Source organism: Molossus molossus, unplaced genomic scaffold (genome assembly GCF_014108415.1).
Source record: "Molossus molossus isolate mMolMol1 unplaced genomic scaffold, mMolMol1.p scaffold_m16_p_12, whole genome shotgun sequence".
Taxonomy (NCBI): Eukaryota; Metazoa; Chordata; class Mammalia; order Chiroptera; family Molossidae; genus Molossus; species Molossus molossus.
This window is the reverse complement of record NW_023425347.1, coordinates 64748117-64768087: the sequence shown is the minus strand read 5'-3', so window position 1 is coordinate 64768087 and position 19971 is coordinate 64748117. Positions and strand designations below refer to the sequence as shown.

The 19971-nt window shown below is 54.6% G+C and overlaps 1 protein-coding gene across 6 annotated transcripts in view; it reads right to left on the bottom strand.

The window, feature by feature from the left end:
* LRP8 (LDL receptor related protein 8) overlaps positions 1 to 19971 on the bottom strand; it is a 72910-nt gene that overhangs the window by 19251 nt on the left and 33688 nt on the right. For 2 of the 6 annotated variants that reach the window (XM_036256015.1, XM_036256017.1), the window contains exons 3-10: positions 19614 to 19736; positions 12011 to 12139; positions 8368 to 8754; positions 7353 to 7475; positions 6455 to 6577; positions 3155 to 3274; positions 2955 to 3080; positions 1095 to 1269 (exon numbers count right to left, since the gene is read on the bottom strand). In XM_036256015.1, coding sequence (XP_036111908.1) covers positions 1095 to 1269; positions 2955 to 3080; positions 3155 to 3274; positions 6455 to 6577; positions 7353 to 7475; positions 8368 to 8754; positions 12011 to 12139; positions 19614 to 19736 — 1306 coding nt within the window. The remainder of the gene's footprint in view (positions 1 to 1094; positions 1270 to 2954; positions 3081 to 3154; positions 3275 to 6454; positions 6578 to 7352; positions 7476 to 8367; positions 8755 to 12010; positions 12140 to 19613; positions 19737 to 19971) is intronic. The other 4 variants (XM_036256019.1, XM_036256016.1, XM_036256020.1 and 1 more) reach the window with 2 other exon arrangements.

Here is a 19971-nt window from a genome sequence, read left to right as displayed (position 1 = left end):
CTCGGATGTCCATGGATACCTTAAACTCAACACAACCAGACTCCTCATCTCCATTCCCCCCACCCAGCCAGCCAGACTGCCCAACCCACCCTCCTCCATTCTCCTCCGCAGCTCCCACCTCAGAGAACAGCACTGTCCACAGCACCTCCTGAACCAGAATGGTTCCCAAAATGAACCTGGGAGTGGGTTCATTTGGATTCTCCCTCCTCAGCCCCATATCGTCTGTCATCAAATCCTGCCTATTTCAGTAACTGTTGGACAAGTACTGTGCTCATTGTTTCTGTGTGTGTGTGTGAGTGTGAACTAAGTGAGTCTCCTTGTGGTGGGGGGTGGGGGGTGGGCATTGAGTTGTCAGTGAGTAGCACTTGGTATATTTGTTTTTACCCATCCTCCATCTGCCCATCCACCCATCCATCCCAGCATCTTTCAGTAGTCTCCCCAGTGCCTGGTCATTGGCAGATCTGCTAAGTGGATGGACCTCAGGACAAAGAAAGGCTGTCACTGCCCAAAACGGGCAGGACACACAGGGAGGTAGGTTTGTGGCATCTGAGAAAGAACAAGGAAAGAACTTTGTGAGGACCCTTCCTGAGAGCCAAAGTCCACTGACTGTGGCATCACAGACACAGTGAAGGGCTGGACTGGGGGTACTGCATCCAGGAAGATTTCCCTGACCCCCCAGATGATGTCAGAGGCCTCCTCTGTACTTCCACTCATGGTCATCACAATGTATGCCACTGTGTTATGAATGGATCCTCCAGGCAGTCTGAGTCATCTTTGAGTCCTCAGGATCCAACACACAGACAATGTGAGCTGCTTTGAAAGTCCTCACCAAAGCCAGGGATTTCTTCCTTTCTGCTCTGACTGAACGTTTTTCCGGGTCTTGCACTGCCCCCACTAGGCCGCCAGAGGTCAGTCAAAGCCCAGGAGTATGGAGCTCAAAGCTGCTCTCCCAACAGAGCCCACAGCCCATGCCAGTCCAGAGGGTGAAGTCCGGCAGTTCCATAGCCACCATGACTCTATGTCCCTTCCTAAGCCCCAACTCTGTCAGCCCCCACCCCCCAAGGCCTGGCTGACAAACACCTGCCACTGCTCACCTGTAGATCTTGCGGTAAGAGAGGTCACACCAGTAAATGCGATTGGTGGCAACTTCGACATCTAGCGCCACGACGTTCTTGAGCGTGGGGATGAGGCGTGAGTAGTCCCGCTTCACCAAGTCTATCCTCCGCACCTCGTGTCGGTTGGTGAAAATTAGGGACGGGCTTCTGCCAGCTGCCATGCAGGGGGGTTGAGAGAGAAAGGGTCAGTGCAAAAGGCGGGAAAGTGGAGACCAAGGCTCTGCCACTGGTGTGCTGGTGATACCTCATTTTCCTGCAGAACAGAGGTGACAAGTCCTACCTCACAGATTAGAGGAGCAGATGAAACAATTGTTACAAAAAGCATAAGATGCGAAAGTACCACACATAAGGATTTTTCATCTTTTTATTAGATACAAACTCCCCCAAATCTTTTATGAGTCCCCACTTCCTCCTTAGGTTTGTACTGAAGGCAGTGTAACCCCAAGCTCCCTGTCTGGCCTCATCACTCACCCCTCCAGCACACCTTGATCCAGCCACCAGACTATGTCTCTGCCTAGCATGGCAGAGCTCTGCTGCCTCAGGGCCTTTGCTCAGGTTGTCCCCTCTACCCAGAATGCATTTCTCTGCAGCAACCACCACCTCCTCTGTTTCGGGCCCCACTGTAGCTCAAGAAAGAGCAACTTGAGCATTAAGTGTTTTAGAAAGATGCCTGAGGCTTCAGTATGGAGGACAGACCTCAGAGCTGGGGTAAGACTAGAGGGAGGAGATTCAGGGAGGTCACTGTGGGTCTTTAGTTTGTGCAGGGTGTACTTGGGGACATGGCAAGAGATAAGGCTGCAGAGGCTGGCAGGGGCCAGACCATGAAGTGTCCTGGGTGGAGAGTTTGCACTTTATTCTGAGCCAATAGGGATGGGATGTGTGTAATATATGACACAGATTATGTATGTGCAATGAGGACAACACACAACTGCCCATGTACACACAAAACCCATTTATGGACTTTAGATTTTAGGAATATTAGCAGTGGCCTAGACATTCCTGGCTACTGTTGAGCCACATCAACTGGTTGCCTCTTGTATGACCTGACCAGGGCTGGGGACGAACCGCAACCAAGGTATGTGCCCTTGACTGGAATCGAACCCACGACTCATTGGACTGCAGGCCGATGCTCTAACCGCTGAGCCTAACTGGTCAGGGCAGAGGAACTCATTTTAGTGGAGGAGACATTTATAGCCAGATAATTACAATATAATGTGATTTCAGAATATATTCAGGCTATAGCAGCAGAGACATGGAGACTACTACATCATCCTGGAAGGATGCAGAAGGCTCTGTAGTTGAGTCCCGAAGGACCGGTTCACTAGAAACACAAAGAGCATGTGCCAAGGCCCAGAGGTGTGTGTTCCGGAATACTGAATAAGGTGAGGTATTCAGTTAGGGTAGAGCTGGGTAGGTGGAGTATAAGACTGGAAATAAGTGCAGGAAGGGACCATATCCGATGGGCTCTGCATTCCATGAGTTGGGGTTTTATCCTGGCACAGATAACCGAACAGGCCAGAGGACACGGTCAGATAGGCATGTTAGGTCACTGTGGCAGCTGTGGACTATGAGATGGGTTGGAAAGGGAGGGAATGAAGGCAGGGAGACTGGTTAGGAGGCTGTTGACTGCATCCAGGTGAGAAATAAAGGGGTCTGCAGGAGGGTAGAGCCAGTGAGAATGGAGAGAAGGGGCTGTACTGGGCAGCTTCTGTGTAGTGTCCGTGTGGGTGTTAGTGTGCAGTGCAGTGTGTATGTAAACTCTGAGCACTGTGTGTGCACACTGCTTTCTATACTTCCTCAGAGCTTCCCCTCCCTCCGCACACCTTGGGGTGTCCATACCGACAGCCTTGCAGTTCTTGGTCAGTGTGTCCATCTCGTAGCCAGGGTGGCACTCACACTTAAAGTAGCCCTTGTAATTGACACAGATCTGGCTGCAGGCATCTGGGTCCTCGCACTCATCAATGTCTGTGGGGAGGAGCAGAGGTCAGAACTGGCAGGAGGATCTGCTTCTGCTTGAGGGCATGAGGGGAGGGTCTCACCGCCACAGGTCTTCTGGTCCAGGAGCCTATAGCCCGCTGGGCAGGTGCACTCAAAGCCGATCTTGAGGTCAGTGCAGATGTGGGAGCAGCCACCATTGTTGTGCAGACACTCGTTCAGCCCTAGAAAGGGACATGGGCTCCTGAGGGTCCAGGAGCCCAGCCTAGGGTGGGGGCCAGACGGGGGTGGGCCCAAGCTGAAGCAGAGACTCAGGGCAGCGGGACTCCCATCGAACCAGGATGCTCTGTGGCCTCACTGAGCCTCAGCCTCATTAACCAGATGACTAGGCAAGAGGTGGGTCAGAGAGGGGCGGTCCTTGCTCAAGGCCAGACACACAGACAGGGACAGAGTGGAACCAGAACTCAGGTCCTTTGCCTCCCAGGCCACGGTTCTGTCCACTGCCAGGCTGGAGGCAGCTAGGCTGCCAAAGGTTTTTCCTTTCACAAACACGTTTCTTCAGCTCCTCCTTCCTCATGACCTCGGTTGAAGGGGCCTGCATGTATTACATTTAGCCCTCAGGACACCCCAGTAAACCCTTCTGAAATGCCCTTGCTTCAACTTCTCCAGCCTCAGAAGCCCACTCCCCCCAAGGCACTGGCTCCACCTGGAACAGGGTTCTTCCTCACAGATCAGCCGCCCTGTAGTGTCTGCTCCCGCTCCCAGCTGTGTGTGCGGCTGACCAGTCTAATGGCTGCCTCAGAATATCCTCAAAGCGCTGCTTTCTGACCCCCTACCAACCAGGTACCTTTCTGTGGATATACTCCATTTGTCCATGTCCCGCTCTGGACAGAGCCTAGAGCCAGCCCACCTTGCTGACGTCTGAGCAGTCTTCTCTGTGTTGGCTGGTGGTTATCTAAGGCTCCAGGCCTGTATCTACACAGAGCTGTTGCTAAGTCACTTCTCTCCTACGATGAGAAGTATTTCTCACCTCCCTCTCAGCATCTGGCTATTTCTACACTTAGTCACAGGCTTGGTCCCAGGATTACCAACTGCTACTAGGAATGAAGGGATGCCAGGAGGTCATCCACTTCCTCATCACCTTCTGGCAGGGTCCTACAGGAGGTCAGAGAGGCCAGGACCCAGGCTCACCAAGTTCTCACAGCATCTTCTGAGCTTTAGAATCACAGAAGGTTAATTCTGCAAGCCAAGGAAGGTGCTATACCACCCCTCTGCCCTCCAGGCTCATGCACCGCCACTCCAGCCAAGCCAAACCAAGCCGAGCCGAGCTGAGCCAGCCATGGCCATGCAAACAGATGGTTTGAGCTGCCTACCCCAGGCCATGCACAGCTGTGGGTACCCCAGCTCCAGCCTAAGCCATGCTTAGGGAAAGTTCATTCCCCTTTACCCCTGGGCCTCCTCCTGTTTCCCTGAGATGCTGGCCGAACTGAAAAAACAAGACCACAGCAACCCCATGAACAAGGGGGCTGGGGTGATTCAACCAGGCCTGCCCTGGAAGCCCCAGCCCCTTGGCGTGGGCTGAACCATGGTACCTTTGGGGTGATCTTTGTGGGGCACCACTTCCAGGAATCTTTTTGTCATTCTAAGCCCTCCCTGACCTCTCCCATGCCATATTATTCCCTCAGCACCATCCATTCATTTGTTCGCCCACTCTCTCCCTGCTTCATTCATGCACCCACTCCCTCCCTCCCTCTCCATTTGTAGGTAGCAGCAACTCAGCACTTGTATTTACTGAACGCTGGTGGAATGGCATGTGTAGGATGGCTCGGAAGGGGGAACGTCTCCCAGGGCTGAGGTGGTCAGGGTGAGAATGGGTAGCAGGCCTGGACCTATCTATCCCTATCAACCCTTCCCTGGAAGGCTAGCACCAAGGTGGAGGCTGAAGGGGAATCTCTGGGCCTTCCCAGTTCTATTAGCCTGGAGGTGATTCGTTCTTCAGGGGGGCCTGCAGGGGAGGAGGGGGCAAGTGGTCCAGAGAGGCCTGAGCAGCACCTGTCCCCCATGGAAGGAAGGGCAGTGTCCCTTTCCCAGCACATGCACACACCTGCATGCACACACATCAGCTCACGTGCAGTGGCACAGACAGGCCTGTGGGCTGCACAGACATTCACACAGACGTGGGAACACACACAGACACGTGATGCAGTTCCCTTGCCTGACTCAGAGAAGGAGCCATGGATACAGATACTGGCCTCTCACCAGCACAGAGACACAAACACATGCGTACATACTTCTCTTTGGCGTGTCATGCAAAAGATGAGAGAGAAGAGAGTTAAGCAGGTTAGTAGGCCCTGGCTAACTCCAAGTCTGGGTGGAGGTGGGGTGGGGCGGGGCTCACTGCTCCCCTTCCTTATCCTCTCTTCTACAGGTTCCTTCCAGGACTTTTCTTGGCAGGGCCTTGGGGGTGGGGGGCAGTCTGTCACCTGCAAGCTCAGGTGCAGGCTGTGACCCTCACCCAACTACTCTTCCTTTCAAAATCAATTTAAAAATCTTCAACAGGGACAGAAACATGCAGTTCCTATGGTGCTCCAGAGAATGAAGCTCCTCTGAGTGCCCAGGAGGGGCACTGGATGAAAATGGGTCTGCCAGGAAGGTACGGAGGGAGGTCTGACCTAGGCTCTGTCCTCCCAGGAATTCTGTCCAAACCTCTGACCTCAAAAATGAATGTTTCTGGAGCCCACACTGGGTTTTCTGCATGTTCTCAGGGATGCCCACCCCAATTACAGCCCAGACTCTCCTGTTCTTGCCAGCTCTAGCCGTCAGGGCAGCCATCCCCTTCTGTTCCTCACTCTTGTCCAGCCTGTAAGTCTGGGTCCTGGAAAGTCGAAGCTCCTTGGGGCTCAGGATGATGCCACCCTCTGCTGCTGGTTCTGTCCTCCCTCACCCAGGCCTGGCCTGAGCCAGGTGACCTTGGCATGTGCTTCACCTGGCCACATGCCTGCCATTCCCCACCTGTCTCTCCTGTGGGGGTGTGGAAGGCCTGAGGCCAGGGCCCCGGCTAGGTCAGCAGGGCAGAAACACTGAGTAAGAGAGGAGGTTCCAGAGTGAGCACACACACAGAGGCCTGAATGTGGAAGGAGTGAGGAGTAGAGTCTGGGTTTGTGAGAGGAAGCATAATCTTTGAGCATCTGGGCTGGAAAGGAAAGGCCCTTATATTTGTAAAGATGCAGAACAAGAGGCCCCAAAGGCAAAGAGCTCTGTCAGAGGCCACAGGACAGTGCAAGAGCCCAGAGACGGTCAGAGTGGAACATGTGCCAAGGGGCAGGTGAGGGCCTTGGCCTCGCTGCCAGGAGGGGCGTGGAGGGAGGGTTAGTCCAGCAGTTGGATGCAGACAGGTACTGTACCACACTCTTTCAGAGGCTCATCCGACCAGTCCCGGCAGTCCCTCTGAGAATCACACACTTTCCCGCCGTCCACGCATTCGCCACTCTTACACTGAAATCTGCGGGGACCCTCACATGTTGACTCTGTCAGGCCAGACAAGAGAGTGGACAGACCTGTGAGACCTTCGGCAGGGAGGGCCCATGGGAGGTGAGCAGAGCTCCAGCCTGGCATCTCTAGAGGGTGGCCCAGGACAGACTGCCGAACGCAGGGTGGTTGGAGCTCTGCTCACAGGACAGGACCCCAGGGGTGATCAGGATGCCCAGGCATCATGTAGCTGGGAAGGCCGGGGGTCTGTATCTTATATGGTAGTACAGGGGCCCCGTAGGGGAAAAGCGGCAGCTCAACAGAGACCCTGAGGGATGGACTGACCATTTCCTGGGGAGGACCTATGTCCCAGGGGTTCTGGTTAGGGGAGGCTGCCTCTCTGCTCACTTCCCCAGATGACCAGTAGGTTGGGGTCCCTGCTCCTGAAGGGGGTGAGTGATGACCAGAAGAGCATCTGAGAATTAAGGGGTTCCCTGGGGAGTAGGACTCAGGCTCTGCTCAGTCTGGGAACTAGTGAAGAAAGCCACCTGGAGGCTTGGATGTGGACAAATGGTGGGGGCTGGACTTCCTTCTGTGCCCTTTCATTTCCCTCTAGGCTTCTTTCAGCTTTTGAAAGTCCTTAAAAATCTAGTTCTGATGCCACTAGGACCCCAGGGAGGGGATGTAGATGGTTTAGGGGCAGATGCTCTGGGGAAAGATGTATCTCAGGGACCAAGAGGAAGCAGCTTCCAACTCTGCTCTCCCCACTGGAGTTAAGGGACAACTCAGGGTTCTCATGGAAGATGCTGCCCCTCTGCCTTTGCCCACACGCACCCTTTAGGCAGCCAGCTTCATCACTCCCATCCGGACAGTCCTGTTCCTGGTTGCAGCGCTTGTTTGCAGGGACACAGGTCCCATCCCCACACTGGAATTCGTCTCCACGGCAAGTCCCCAGTGCTGCCAGGAGAGGAAAGAGGAGAGGGTCAGAGCCAACCTGGTGTTGGAACAGCTCTCCTGCCCCCACTCCATATCCACCCCTGGCAAGAACAGAGCCAGTGGCTGAGCTTGGGAGTCCTTGAAGGACAATTGACCAAGGCACTTTCAGTGTACAGATGGGGAGACTGAAGCTCAGAGAGGGGGAAGGTCTCACCCAGGGTCACACAGCACTCTGGATGGCAGAGCCAGGACTGACTCAGGTCTCGTTTCTCCCTCTACTGCCTCTCCAGAGTGGACACATGGCCTTCTTTTGTCTTGGTGCTCACCTCTTAATTACTTCATCCCTCCACTAAACCCTTCCTGCATGCCCACTGTTTGCCAGGCATGAGAACCCAGAGACTAAGATCTCGAGATCAGGAGTGCAGGGGCTGGTTGAAGAATACATTGGCGGCATAACAATGTGGAATGTGCTACAAGAGAGGGCAGCCCAGGGACCTGCAGGAGCCCACGGGAGAGACCCAGCCCAGATGGGAAGGTCGGAGGATTCTGGGCAAGGCCTTGAAGGATGAGCAGCTCAGGCCCAGCAGGTAGGAGGGTGGCGCGAGTTCCCGGGTGTTTTAAGGTCTCCCCTTGTTGGAATCAGCGGGTGACTGCTTGGGGATGAAAAGGGCAGGGGTGGGAGGCGTGACAGGGAGGGCAGCATCCAAGGACACGGGTACCACTGACGACCCTTGACCTCTGTTGTTAGACCTCCGCAGCTTAGTAGCCAGGTGAACTCAAACAAGTCACTTCACTTTTCCCAAGCTCCGTCTCCGCCACAGTAAGAGGGTAATACCGGCAGGCAAGGGACGGAGGGTGCGCCTGGCTGGCCGCGCATGGGCCGCGGGGCTGGGCGGTACAGGGGCGGGCTTACGGCAGTCGGCCTCGTCGGACTTGTCCTTGCAGTCCCGGTCGCCGTCGCAGCGCCAGCCCAGGTGCACGCACTCGCCGCTGCGGCAGGCGAACTGGGCGGCGGCGGCGCAGGCGGCGGGCGCGGACGTGGCCCCCGGGCCGGCCCGGCCGCAGAGCTCGGCCGCCTCGTCCGAGCGGTCCTCGCAGTCGAACTGGCGGTCGCAGACCCAGCGCTCGGGGATGCAGGCGCCGCCGTCGTCACCGCCGCAGCGGAACTCGCGGGGCCCGCAGGCCGAGTCGGCGCAGCCGCGCTCGTCGCTGCCGTCGCCGCAGTCGTCGTCGCCATCGCACACGAACACGGCGGCCAGGCAGGAGCGGTTGCTGCACTGGAACTCGTGCGGGGCGCACACTGCGCGGGACAGAGAGCCAGTCGGCCCGCTGGACCCCATCCCCGGCGACCCGGCCCGCTGGTCCTGCTACAGGGGCCCGGACCCTCACCTCTGGGCCAGAATGCGCCCTGGGGGCGGGGTGGGGGGAGGAGGCTGAATGGTGGATATGACATCAAGGACAGCAAAGGGGGCTTCCAATCCAGGGTCATGGGGGGTGACCTTGGGCAGCACACTTGCCCTCCCTTAGGCTCCCCAGCCTCACTGGGAGTGGGAATTCCTGAGTCTCTAAAGCTGCGGAGCGCCACCTGTCTTAAAGGACTTTGCAATGTTCCTAGGAAATGGCATGTAACATGACACTGACACTTTCAGGGAATAAGGTCTGGGAGCTGTTTCCTTATAGCACGGCTCAGGTTCCTCCCCACCCTCCCATTTGTCATCTAAGTCCCCTGGCCTGGCATCCAAGGCCACTAGCATGGAGCCACTGCTCTGCGCCATTACCTGCTCCACTCCCGCACACACCCTGGTTTCAGTCATACTACACCATTTGCACAGGTTCCACCACTGGGCCTTGGCTCAAGCTGTTCCATCTGCTGGGTACAACCTCCTGCCCACCACTGTTTCTACACTTTACACTGATGAGTTCTCATCCATCAAGGGCCTGAATTCCACCTCTTTCATAACACACTTCATGCTCCCCTGCTTGGGAAGCCTCCTTCCTACTCTCCTGTCGGGTGCCTTTCACATCATTCTCAGGTGTCTGGGTCTCATATCCTTCTCCATCTGCCCTATGACCACAGATTGCATGGCACTGGCTCTGAGATTAACCCAGCACTGTCCTGAAGGCCTGGCACAGAGCTCCCTGCAATGGGTCGGTGTGTTGCCAATGGGTGTGAGGACTAATTTAGGTATGTGCAGTAGTTAAGGGCAAAGGTCACTGGCTCTGCCTGGGGGCCTGGGCTTCCCCTCTGGTGGGCTGTTCTGAGCTCAGAGGCTCAGAGGGCCTTAGATAGAGATCACCAGCCCAACTTCCAGTTTACAGATGGGGAAACTGAGGCCCAGAGAGGGGAGCAATTTTCTCAGGGTGGTACAGTCCAGGGTGACAACGGAAACAGAATTCAGGTTTGGGGCTCTTCCTTCCTACTCTGGTGCTTCTCAGCTTTCTGGTTTTTTCCTGGAGTGTAAGCTGTTTCCAGAGCAACCATCTTCTTGCCTCCTTTCCTTCACTCCTTACACAGAGGCCAAGAACAACCCTGGGGGCTAAGGTGGGGCATGGCTGTGGTCACAGGTAACTTGGAGGTGGTGGCACCAGATCTCTCCACGTGGGGGCGCCAAGAGTTTGTTTTTATTTTCTGATGACAAGTCATTTTTTCATTGTTATTGAACATAAAATAGAATGATGCCTTCAGTTTCAGTGTAGGCAGCTCATGTCACATGTGGCTGACAGTTCTGTCAAGTTTCTGACAGATGCATTTTTTTCCCCTTCTGGGCTTTTGGGATGTGGGGGCATTGGTGGGAAAAGCACACAGCACCCTGTGATGTCTGCCCCTTAAGATTATGCCTGATGCTGTCCAGTTGAGCACTGACCCATGCACCAAGAGGTCACAAGTTCGATTCCAGGTCAGAACACATGCCCAGGTCATGGGCCAGATCCCCGGCGGGGAGTATGCAGGAGGCGGCTAATCGATGTTCTCTCTCATCGATGTCTCTATCTCTGTCTCCCTCTTATTTCCTCTCTCTCTAAAATCAATAAAGGAAAAAAACATTTAAAAGAGATTATGCTGATGCCTAGATTAGATTCCTCCTTTTTGTCCAGACTCGACTTATACATGTCCAGGGAGGGAGGGCTCACTATGTTCAGAGTTCTTGGAGGAAGTACTTCTTTATACTGCATTCTCTCCAAGGCTTTGAACTGACAGCAAGTTTAAGCTCTATATTCTTAGGCCTACGGCCAGAGACTCCACTCACAGCATTCACAATGGAAGAAAGTCTGAGGGATAGGAGAGGGGAGCCTCCTTTTTTTCCCCCTTTGCCCAGGTGGTTGGGAGCTGTAGCAGAGAAGCCCACTAAAACCTTCTAACACCCCTGTCTGTTCTGAGTAACAGGGAACTTTCCTGCTACAACATGCCCTAGTTAGAGCTATTTCCACTCCTGCAGTAAGTGGCTGATGGTCTTTATGACCGAGGAAACACCTGATTATGGAGGGTGAGGCCCCACAAAATTATCCAGCTGAAGAAAAGAGCCAGTGCTGTCACTGGGGCTTTGAAACTGCTGGCCCGTCAGGATCTCCCACCACACCCAGATGCTTCCTGCTTCACACACCTCCGAACTCCAGACTCAGACGCTCAGAGAGCTGCGACTCAGAAGCCCCAGGAGGACATGGCATTTCCCTTGGGCCAGCAAGGATGGATAAGATGCAAATACAGAGGTTGGTTGAGGGAGTGGGTGGAGACAGTGGTGGGCAAGTGCCTGGCAAGAGCTCCTGAGTGACCAGCCAGCCTCCCAGCCTAGTTATCAACAGCCAGTCTGTCCCCTTATTAATCATGAGTTCCCAGAGGGAGAACGGATAGGACTTGCTTCTTGTCCCTTCCGGAGCCTGGCTCAGGCCTTGCACACAGTAGGTGCCCATCAAACTGAAACTAGCGTGGCCCAGCCTCACTCCCCCCTGGCCCAGGACCTGCTGGCCTACTCCCTGGGATGGAGATAATCTTGTGTTTGAAGCTCAGTGATGTGGAACTGTCCCAGTGACCGCTTCCATCTGTTCCTGCCGAGGCCGCCCTGTAACATTTGCGCTTGAATCTGAGATTTCAGCAACAGTGCTTTACACCTCAGGAATCTGTCCTCTTCCCCACCCCCACCTCCCCCTCCCCCTATGCCCCTGACACTGCCAGTGCCCTGGCCCAAGCCACTACCATTTCTTGCTATAGCCCCGCCTATTCTCCCTGCTCTTGCTCGGAGAGACATGGAATGGATGAGCAAATGTCAGGCATGGTAAAAAAGAAACTCATGGGCTTTGCTGTCCAGACCTGAATTTGAATCTCAGTTCCATCACTCGGCCTTGAGTACTTTTACTTGCTTGTCTGAGCCTCAGTTTCCTCACCCATAAAATGGGAATAATGGCTGCTTGTGAGGTGGTTGTGAAGATGAAAGAAGAAAATGTCTCCAAAGTGCCTGGCCATTACTAGTGTCCTGATCATCCCCCTTTCCTTTCCACTGAGCAAGCCCCCAGGGACTGCCTGACTGTGTGAGGCAGACCCTAGGGATATGACCCAGACTTACAGGTGGCACAGCCGGCCTCGTCCGCTCCACTCTCGCAGTCCTTCTCCCCGTCACAGCGCCATGAGGCGGGCACACAGCTGTGGCTGGTGGGTCCACAGCTCAGCTTCTCTGCAGGACACACCTGCTTGGCTGTGGAGACAGACACATGTGCATGGCTTGGCCAAGGAGGACAGAGGGCATGGTGCCAACCAGTCCTACTGCTTGGCCCCGGCCACCTGGCCTGAGGCCCTGGGAATCCACCAAAGCCTTCCTGTTCTGTGTGTCTAGTCTCTTCATCTGAGAAGCCCCTGTGTGCCCCTAAGACTGAATCCTATATCTGACTCCACCACTGCCCCGCCTAACTCCCTTTCATGCCCCCCTTTACCCAGGCACTCAAGCCTCCTTGATCCAGCCAACCCCTGCCTGCCTCACTGGCCCCACCTCCCGCCCCTTTGAGCTCCAGCAACATGGAGCTGCCACACCCCACATGCATCTCTGCCATCTCTTAGCTGTGTGTCCTTGGGCAAGATGCCCCCTAGGGCCTCAGCTTGCCTTCCAGATCAGTGACACCATGATCCGAACCTATAGATCTGAAGGGTTCACCAAGACCTCTACAGCTCCCCCAGTACAACCCACCCCCTCCAAGTCCCTCTCCAGCGATGGTGCAAGCCAGCTGCTGAGCGCAGCGCTGCGTGGCAGGGCCCAGCGGGACCACACAGCTATAATTACTGTAGCCGCAATCAGAGGCTGACTCAGTCAGGGGCCCGAAGCCCCAGGGTTGATTCTCAATTTCGAAGAAAGAATGAGAACCCTGATCAAGGCTGGGGATGGCTCTCATCCTGAGCATCTAAGGATGACCCACGTGACAGACCCAGCCAAGGCAGACGCATCTGAGTCCTTGGTGGCTGGCTCCTGACTCTTTCAGGGTGTACAGGAGGCATCTCGAGGATGTGCCAGGCAGTCTTAGTCTTCACAATAACTCCTGCAGGGTGAGGAGTATCTTGTGGCCCCCAGCAGAGGTCAAGGGCATGGGCTCTGGACTAAGAAAACTTAGAACTAGAAGGTTTAGCCCAGTGTGCACTAATGACTCCTCATCAACAAGTAACAGATGAGGACTAGTTTATTCTCTCTGTGAACATCTATCGATCACTGCTGTGCACCAGGCACGGTGGGAAGTCACACAGCTGGTCAAGAATGGAGCGAGGACTCAGAGCCAGCTGTGTCTGATGCCAGCGACTGGGCACAGTCCATCGCACCCGAAGGCAGTGGGTTACTGTTGTCTGACCCTCAGCTCTTCTCTCTCATCTCAGGCCAGTTGGCACTCTTCTTACTTTCAAAGCTGCATAGAGGCCAGAAGGGATGGAGAAAAGGGCAGAGACAAGGTGGGGCAGGGGCGCAGCTATCTGAATCAGGCCTCCGAACATTAATGTGTCATGAGAAAGCAGTTTCTTGGACCCCAGTACGGACCCCAGAGTTATCCCTAGGAATACATTTTGTGAAATAGAAAGCATCCTATTGGGAATACAGGATTCACAAGACTCTTTTTATAGACATTTCCCTTAATAAATAACTGTTGGGTGAAGCCTGGGTGGCCTAGAGGCTGCAGTGCAGGGTGGTGAAGGGCCTGGGAGTCGGGAGGTGGGGCTCCTCCAGAGCACCCCTACACTAACACTGCAGGGCATCAGCAAGCACGTCCCCTTCTGGGCCCATCAGAACATAGGGAGCTGAAGCTGGCCAGCATTTCCCAGAGTCCTGACTAAGGGGTGAGGATGTGGGGGCTCCTGGAAATGCCCTAGCCCACATTACACTGACTCCAGACTTGAAGGCGGAGCCCAGGAATCTGTATTTTAGCAATTCCCCCACCCCACTGATTCCCATGTGTCCCCTTGAGAACCCCCAGGTTACCATTCTGCAAATCCAAAAGATACAGGACATTTCATCTCCTTTAAATGTACTCCCAGAAAAGCGACAGTAATGTTCTATATGTTTGCAAGCCCCTGCGAGAGCAATGGGTTGGAGGGACAAGGTGACCGTGTATTCCTGAGCCAGGCCTCAGGAAACAACCTCACAGGGGAGTTGGAAGGAAGTCATATTCACGGAGCACCCTCAGTGTGTCAGGCTGCTCCATGCCAAGCATTGGATGTTTTCCCATTTCACTCTTGGCTTCACCCTGCCAGGTAAACAGGCCCTGCAGCCTGTGAGAAGCAACTCCAGGACACCATTCATAAAGCCTGTCGTGTCTGCGCTGCCCATAGAGTGGAGCAGGTAGTGGTCCCTCATCCATGTTGCAGATGAGAAAACTGAGGCTCAAAGAGACCAAATAATGGCCAAAGATACACAGCAGTGAGAGGCAGAGTCCAGGTGCCTCTGATCAGAGCCCCGCCCTTCTCATCAAATCCCACATGCTCCTATGGGTGGAGAAGTGGCTCAGAACCGGCTCCCAACTCTCTGCCCCAAAGCCCAGGTGACTGGAATGTCCCTTGACCATTGGCCGTACCACCTCTGGGGGCTTGGTTCTGCAGACCCTAGTGTAGCAGGCCACCGCTTGAACTTTTAATGAATATTTGTACAGTTAATTGCATAACCTTTCAGCAAGGACAATGATTAAACAATCTGTCTGCTTCCTTTCTTTATAATTAATAAGACATTTGCTATGTCCCTAAATAGACAGCTCTAATGACAGGCTCTTGAGGATTCAGCATTGCCCGACGGCAGCCCTCCTGCCCTCAGAGAACCAAGGCACCATCTTGGAATGCCAGGACTCGAGAGGCCTTGGGGGTCACATCGAGGAGCAGGCCTTACAGTGACAGGAGACAGAGGTCTGGAGAGGGGAAGGGACCTGCTGAGGCTACTGGATGCTGGCTGTTCCAACTGCCTGTCTCCCCTGGAACCTCCCTGTCTCCATTGCGATGTAGATCTTCCCCAAAGCCAGGACATGAGCCTCGCTCTCTGGGCTCCTGGGCCAGGACTCTCACCGCCTAGTGTCTCTGTAGGAGGAGGGTACTATCATTACCTTCATTTTATGAATGAGGAGAGCAAAGCCAGGAAAGAGTAAGTCATTTGCTCAAAGCCTTGCAGTGAGGGGCAGAGCTGGATTTCCATCCCAGGTCTCAACTACAAATGCAATGCTTGACTTTTTTGCACTCAACCCTTAACCACTGCAAGAGAAAAGCAGGCCCCGTTGGTCCCAACCATGTCAGCCTCCCTGGAATCCCTGGGATCGAGAAGGGTACTGGAGGGAGGAGGCTCACGAGGCCTCTGCTAAGGCAGGGTCTGCACTTTCAGGACAACTGAAGCCAAAGGCCTCAGGCAGCACGAGGCAAGAGACGGAGCATGGGTTCTGGAGTTATACAGACCTGGGCCCAATTCTCATTTACTAACACCAAGTTCCTTCAGCAAGACGCTTAAATTCTCTGCACTCTGGCTCCCCGCAGCTGAAAACAGGGTTAACAAAATCTTCTAGAGTTGGTGGGTGTTTTAAATGGAGAAACATATGGAAATCCCTACTCTCAGAACCTGGAAGAAACTCAAAAAACCATGGCCCACGTTTTATTTCATAAAATGCAAAGGGCTAGGGACACACTTGATCAGAGTCCACATGGCCCATCAGGATCAGCCCCATCCCATAACACACGTCTGTCTCTGCCCACCTCTCTCTCTCTCTCTCTCTGAGACAGATGCCTGAGGGATGCCTCAGCCTGCTGCTCAAGCATCCCCAGATTCTGAGAGGCAGGAGTGAGGAACCAACTGTCTCAGACGTCAGGAATACTGCACACTGGAGTGCCTGTCAGCATTGATCAATCCCAGAAAAAACCTGCCCCAGAAATCCAAACCCATGGGTACTGTCTCTAATTCATAAGCTCACAAATTAATAAAAAGGGAAGTGTCTGTTGAATAAAAGAATGAAAGTACTTGGTGGCTGCTTATTGAGCAAGCACGTCTGCAGTCTCAGGTCACGTGAGGCTCAGGGCCAGACAGCCTCCACGTGGGGACAGCTGGCTCCAAGGGGACCAGAGCTCAGGCGTCGGGAGCTAGCAGTGTCCAGCTGCTGTCCCATCCACCGTGCAGAAGGGGCAGTTACACCAGTTTCTTCACATGAGCTCAGACTAAGTACTTGTAGCTGGGTCAGCCCCTAACTTGCAGGTGATCTTAGGAAATCTCTAGGCTTCCACTTCTTAGCTATAACAGGAAGGTGCACTCGGTTAATCAGTGAGGTCCTCTTCCAGGGGAAAAGGTTCTAAGACTCATGAATAAAACCCCACTTTTAGTAAGTAGCACCCAGAGTTGTAACTCATTCACCTTGAGCCAATCTCCAACCCACCATCTCCCCCACAGATGCCTGAAGATGGGTCAGAAGCCATCCCCAATCAAGTGAGCTATAATTAGAACTGAAATGCTACTTTCATTAGGCAAATATCCCAGGCTTTCCTACTGTGACTCCTGGCTATATCTGATAGACACAGAGTCCAGAACCAGAAGGAAACAGCTGGGAGAAGCCCTAGCCAGGAGGAGAGGACACAGTGGAGGAACGCAACAATGGGAAGCTGCTCCCAAACCCCTTCCCTCTCGATGCAACCCCCTCGCCTATACTATTCTAAGATTTTAAGCTGGTGTATGCGAGAGAGAGGGCCTGAATCAAAATATAATAATAAAAAGAACCCTGCCAGTTGCTCCAGCATTGACATGCACTTTTTCACATGAGCCTCACATCTGCAAGGCAGGTACCATCACCCCAGTTTAAAGCTGAGGCCCAGGGAGAGTGGGAAATCAATCTGCCTGAAAACTCACAGGTTAGAGGACCTGAACCCGAATATATCAAACACCAGACTCACCACACTTGACTACTGCCTATAATCTTTCTTTGAGGGTGGGGAGGGGGCTCAAGCCTGGGAGCTGGCACAATCCCCAGAAACCTGGTAGGCTGTGAAGGTTGCTATGACAACACCAATTAAATGGGCAGCAGGTCCCCTTTGGTCAGGAAGCTGTGAGCAAGCCTGCTACCAGGTCCTGCTGCCCCAATTCTGCCTGACCCTCAAGGTCCCACCCTGGCCAACCTCGTCCAGGCAGCCCTCCCCACCCATAGGCCTTGTCTGCCTCTGACCATGCAGCTCTGCACGGGAAGTGGGGTCCTGGGCCTTGTGTCCCAGCTGGGCATAGGCAAGGGAGAAAGAGTGTCCCAGAAGCCTACGAGTCTAGGAATCTTAGAATCATGGTCTTTGGAATTGTGGATGTTGGAAACCAGGGCCCAGAGAGGGGCAGGAAAGTATGCAGGACCTCACAGCAAATCACTGGGAGAGCCCAGAGAGCTGGGCCTCCTGGCTCCCTGGACGCAGCCTTGGCGCCACTCCCACGGGTACTGTCTCAGGCCTCAGAGAGCCTGTGGAGCCTGCCTGTCGTCACGGAAAGCAGACCAGCTGCGAACAACCTGTGTGCCTTGGAAGCAAGGCCCTCCGCTTCTCTCGGCCTCCAGTTACTCAGCTGTCCGATGACAGTGCCCCCGAGCTGGGTACAAGCAGGCCTGGGAGGCAGGAGGGGCGAGACCAGAGGGCCCTGCACAGCCCAGAGAATGGGGAGGCAGCGAGTGCTAACTGGGAAAAAGGGACAAAGACAGGGAGACGTGGGGCAGGGCAGGATGCAGGCAGAGAAGGGAAGCAGCCCAAGGGAATGGGTGGGCAGGACACTGGTGGCGGGGTTCAGGGGCAAGAGGAAGACGAAAAGGGTCACCAAAACAAAGAGATGTGGGGAGAGGGGGAGCACAGCTCTCAGGCAGCAAGATAGATCCTGATAATAATAGTGATGGGGTTCCCTCCCCTCCCCTTCTGCCCCCGCCCCTGTGTCCAGGGTAACTGCTAGAGTGAGGGCTGGGTGGCCCAGCTGGCTGACTGCAATGGTGGAAAAGCCCGTGTGGCCACAGCCCCTCCCCATACCCTGCTGCGGCTGCACACAGCTCTGCCTCTTGTTAGCTCGGTAGCCTTGGGCCAGTGGGCGAACCTGTCCCAGCCTGTTTTCTTCTCTCTAAATGGGACTCCACTTCCCCCCTTTCCAAGGTTGTCATGAGAAGGAAAGTCACAGTGGGTGTAGCTGGGCTTTGTTCCTTTTGAAGCTCAGGACAATGAGCTGGCTGCCCTTGCCCAGGCACCTCCAGGACAGTGCTGGGTTTGGCCACCTGGTGGGTGAGGAAAGGACAGGCCCGGGCACTGCAGGGAAGGCAGGGACAGTGGTGCGAGGGAAGGGGGCCCTGCCTCAGGTTGGGCTGCTCTTGCTCTCACCGCCTCTCTCCCTTCTTTCTGTGACTCGGAGACTGGTAGCTCTGTTGCTAGGAGACAAGGAAACCCAGTTATCACTAGCTGCAGCCCTAGATGGGACTAGATGGGATGCTGGCCTCCATTGTCCCTGCCTCTGCCTCTGAGGCAACTGGGACCCCTAACAAGGACCTGGGGCTGTGACTCGCAGGTCCCCCCCAACCCCACCATCCTCCACGTGCTTTAACTGCCTGCCCCCCCCCCCCCCCTTGTCTCAGGCTCACTCAGATGAAGCTCTGCCTCCAGGACCACTGGGTCCTTCCCCGCCCCCTTCTCATCTCCTTTTTAATTTAACAAATGTCACAGAATGACCTGCCTGGTGTAAGTTTGCTTTGAGGATTAGGGCCTGGAAAAGAAATCACAGAGAGACAAAGCCCTGAGTGTGGGAGGGAGGCCTGGGGCTCAGCTCTGGCCTTCCACCTCACCCCCGGCTGCCTCGGCTGCCACCAGCCTGCCATGGAGGCTGGGGCTCCTGGGCAGACCCGCCCAGGGCAGAGGAAAGAACTGAGGCTTCAAAGACCTGGCTGGGTAGCCTTAGGCAAGTCACTCAACCTCTCTGAGCCTCGGTGTCCTCCTTTGAAAAATTCAGAAAGTGATAATACCTGCCTCATGAGGCTGCTGTGGGATAAGAATTAATATGTACAGCCCTGGCCAGTTTGGCTCAGCGGTTAGAGCATCGGCCCATGGACCAGAGAGTCCCGGGTTCGGTTCCCGCTAAGGACACGTACCTCAGTTGCAGTTTGGACCTGGCCAGGTTGGGGTCGTGTGGGTGGCAACCACTCGATGTGTCTCTCTCGCATCAATGTTTCTCTCTCTCTCTCTTCTTCCCTCTCTCCCTCCCACTGTATCTGAAGATAAATGCAAAAATGTACTCGGGTGAGGATAAAAAAAAAAAAAGAATGAATATGTACAAAGCGCTTAGCACAGTGCCTGGCACACCGTACATGCTTCATAAGCACCGGCTGTCATCAGTACTATTAGAGTTATGATTAGAGTCCTCAAAACAATAGTGGGGGAAGTAGACGGGGAGGCCTGGAGGATGTGCTGTGGCTACTTCTGGGCCGAAGGCTCAAAGGGGCTGTTTCTACAGGACCAGGGCCCACCGCGCAAGGGAAGAAAGCCCAGAAACAGGTCATTAGACACCAGCTACTAGATTCACCTGCTGTTGGCCAAGAGCCCCCGAGGGCACAGCACAAGGTGAGTCGAGGGCTGTGTTTGACAGATCACCTCACTTGGCCTCCCATCCTCCCAAAAGGATGCTCAACGAGGAAACCAAAGCCCAGAGCAAGGCCCCCACCCCAAGCCTGAGGGTCAGGACTCACTGCAAGTGGCCTCGAACTCATCGGAGCCATCTGAACACTCCTCTTCGCCGTCACACTTCCACCGCTCGGGGATGCAGTGGCCGTTGTCACAGGTGAAGTCACTGTCCATACAAGTCTTCTTGGCTGTGGGGCGAGGAGAAGAACGTAAGGGGCCTGGTGGGCACAGAAAGCTTTCCTAGGACAGGTGACTATGGGTGACCAGAACGTGCTGGACCACATGACCTTCCACAGCCCCACTAGGCCCCAGGGTGCCCCAGGGCTAAGAGGAGAAAACAGGAAAGGCTTTTACTGAGCACCAGGTGGAGGCAGGTGACACCTGTTTTGCCCTCCAAGTTCAGAGCTCAAGTCCAACAAGGGT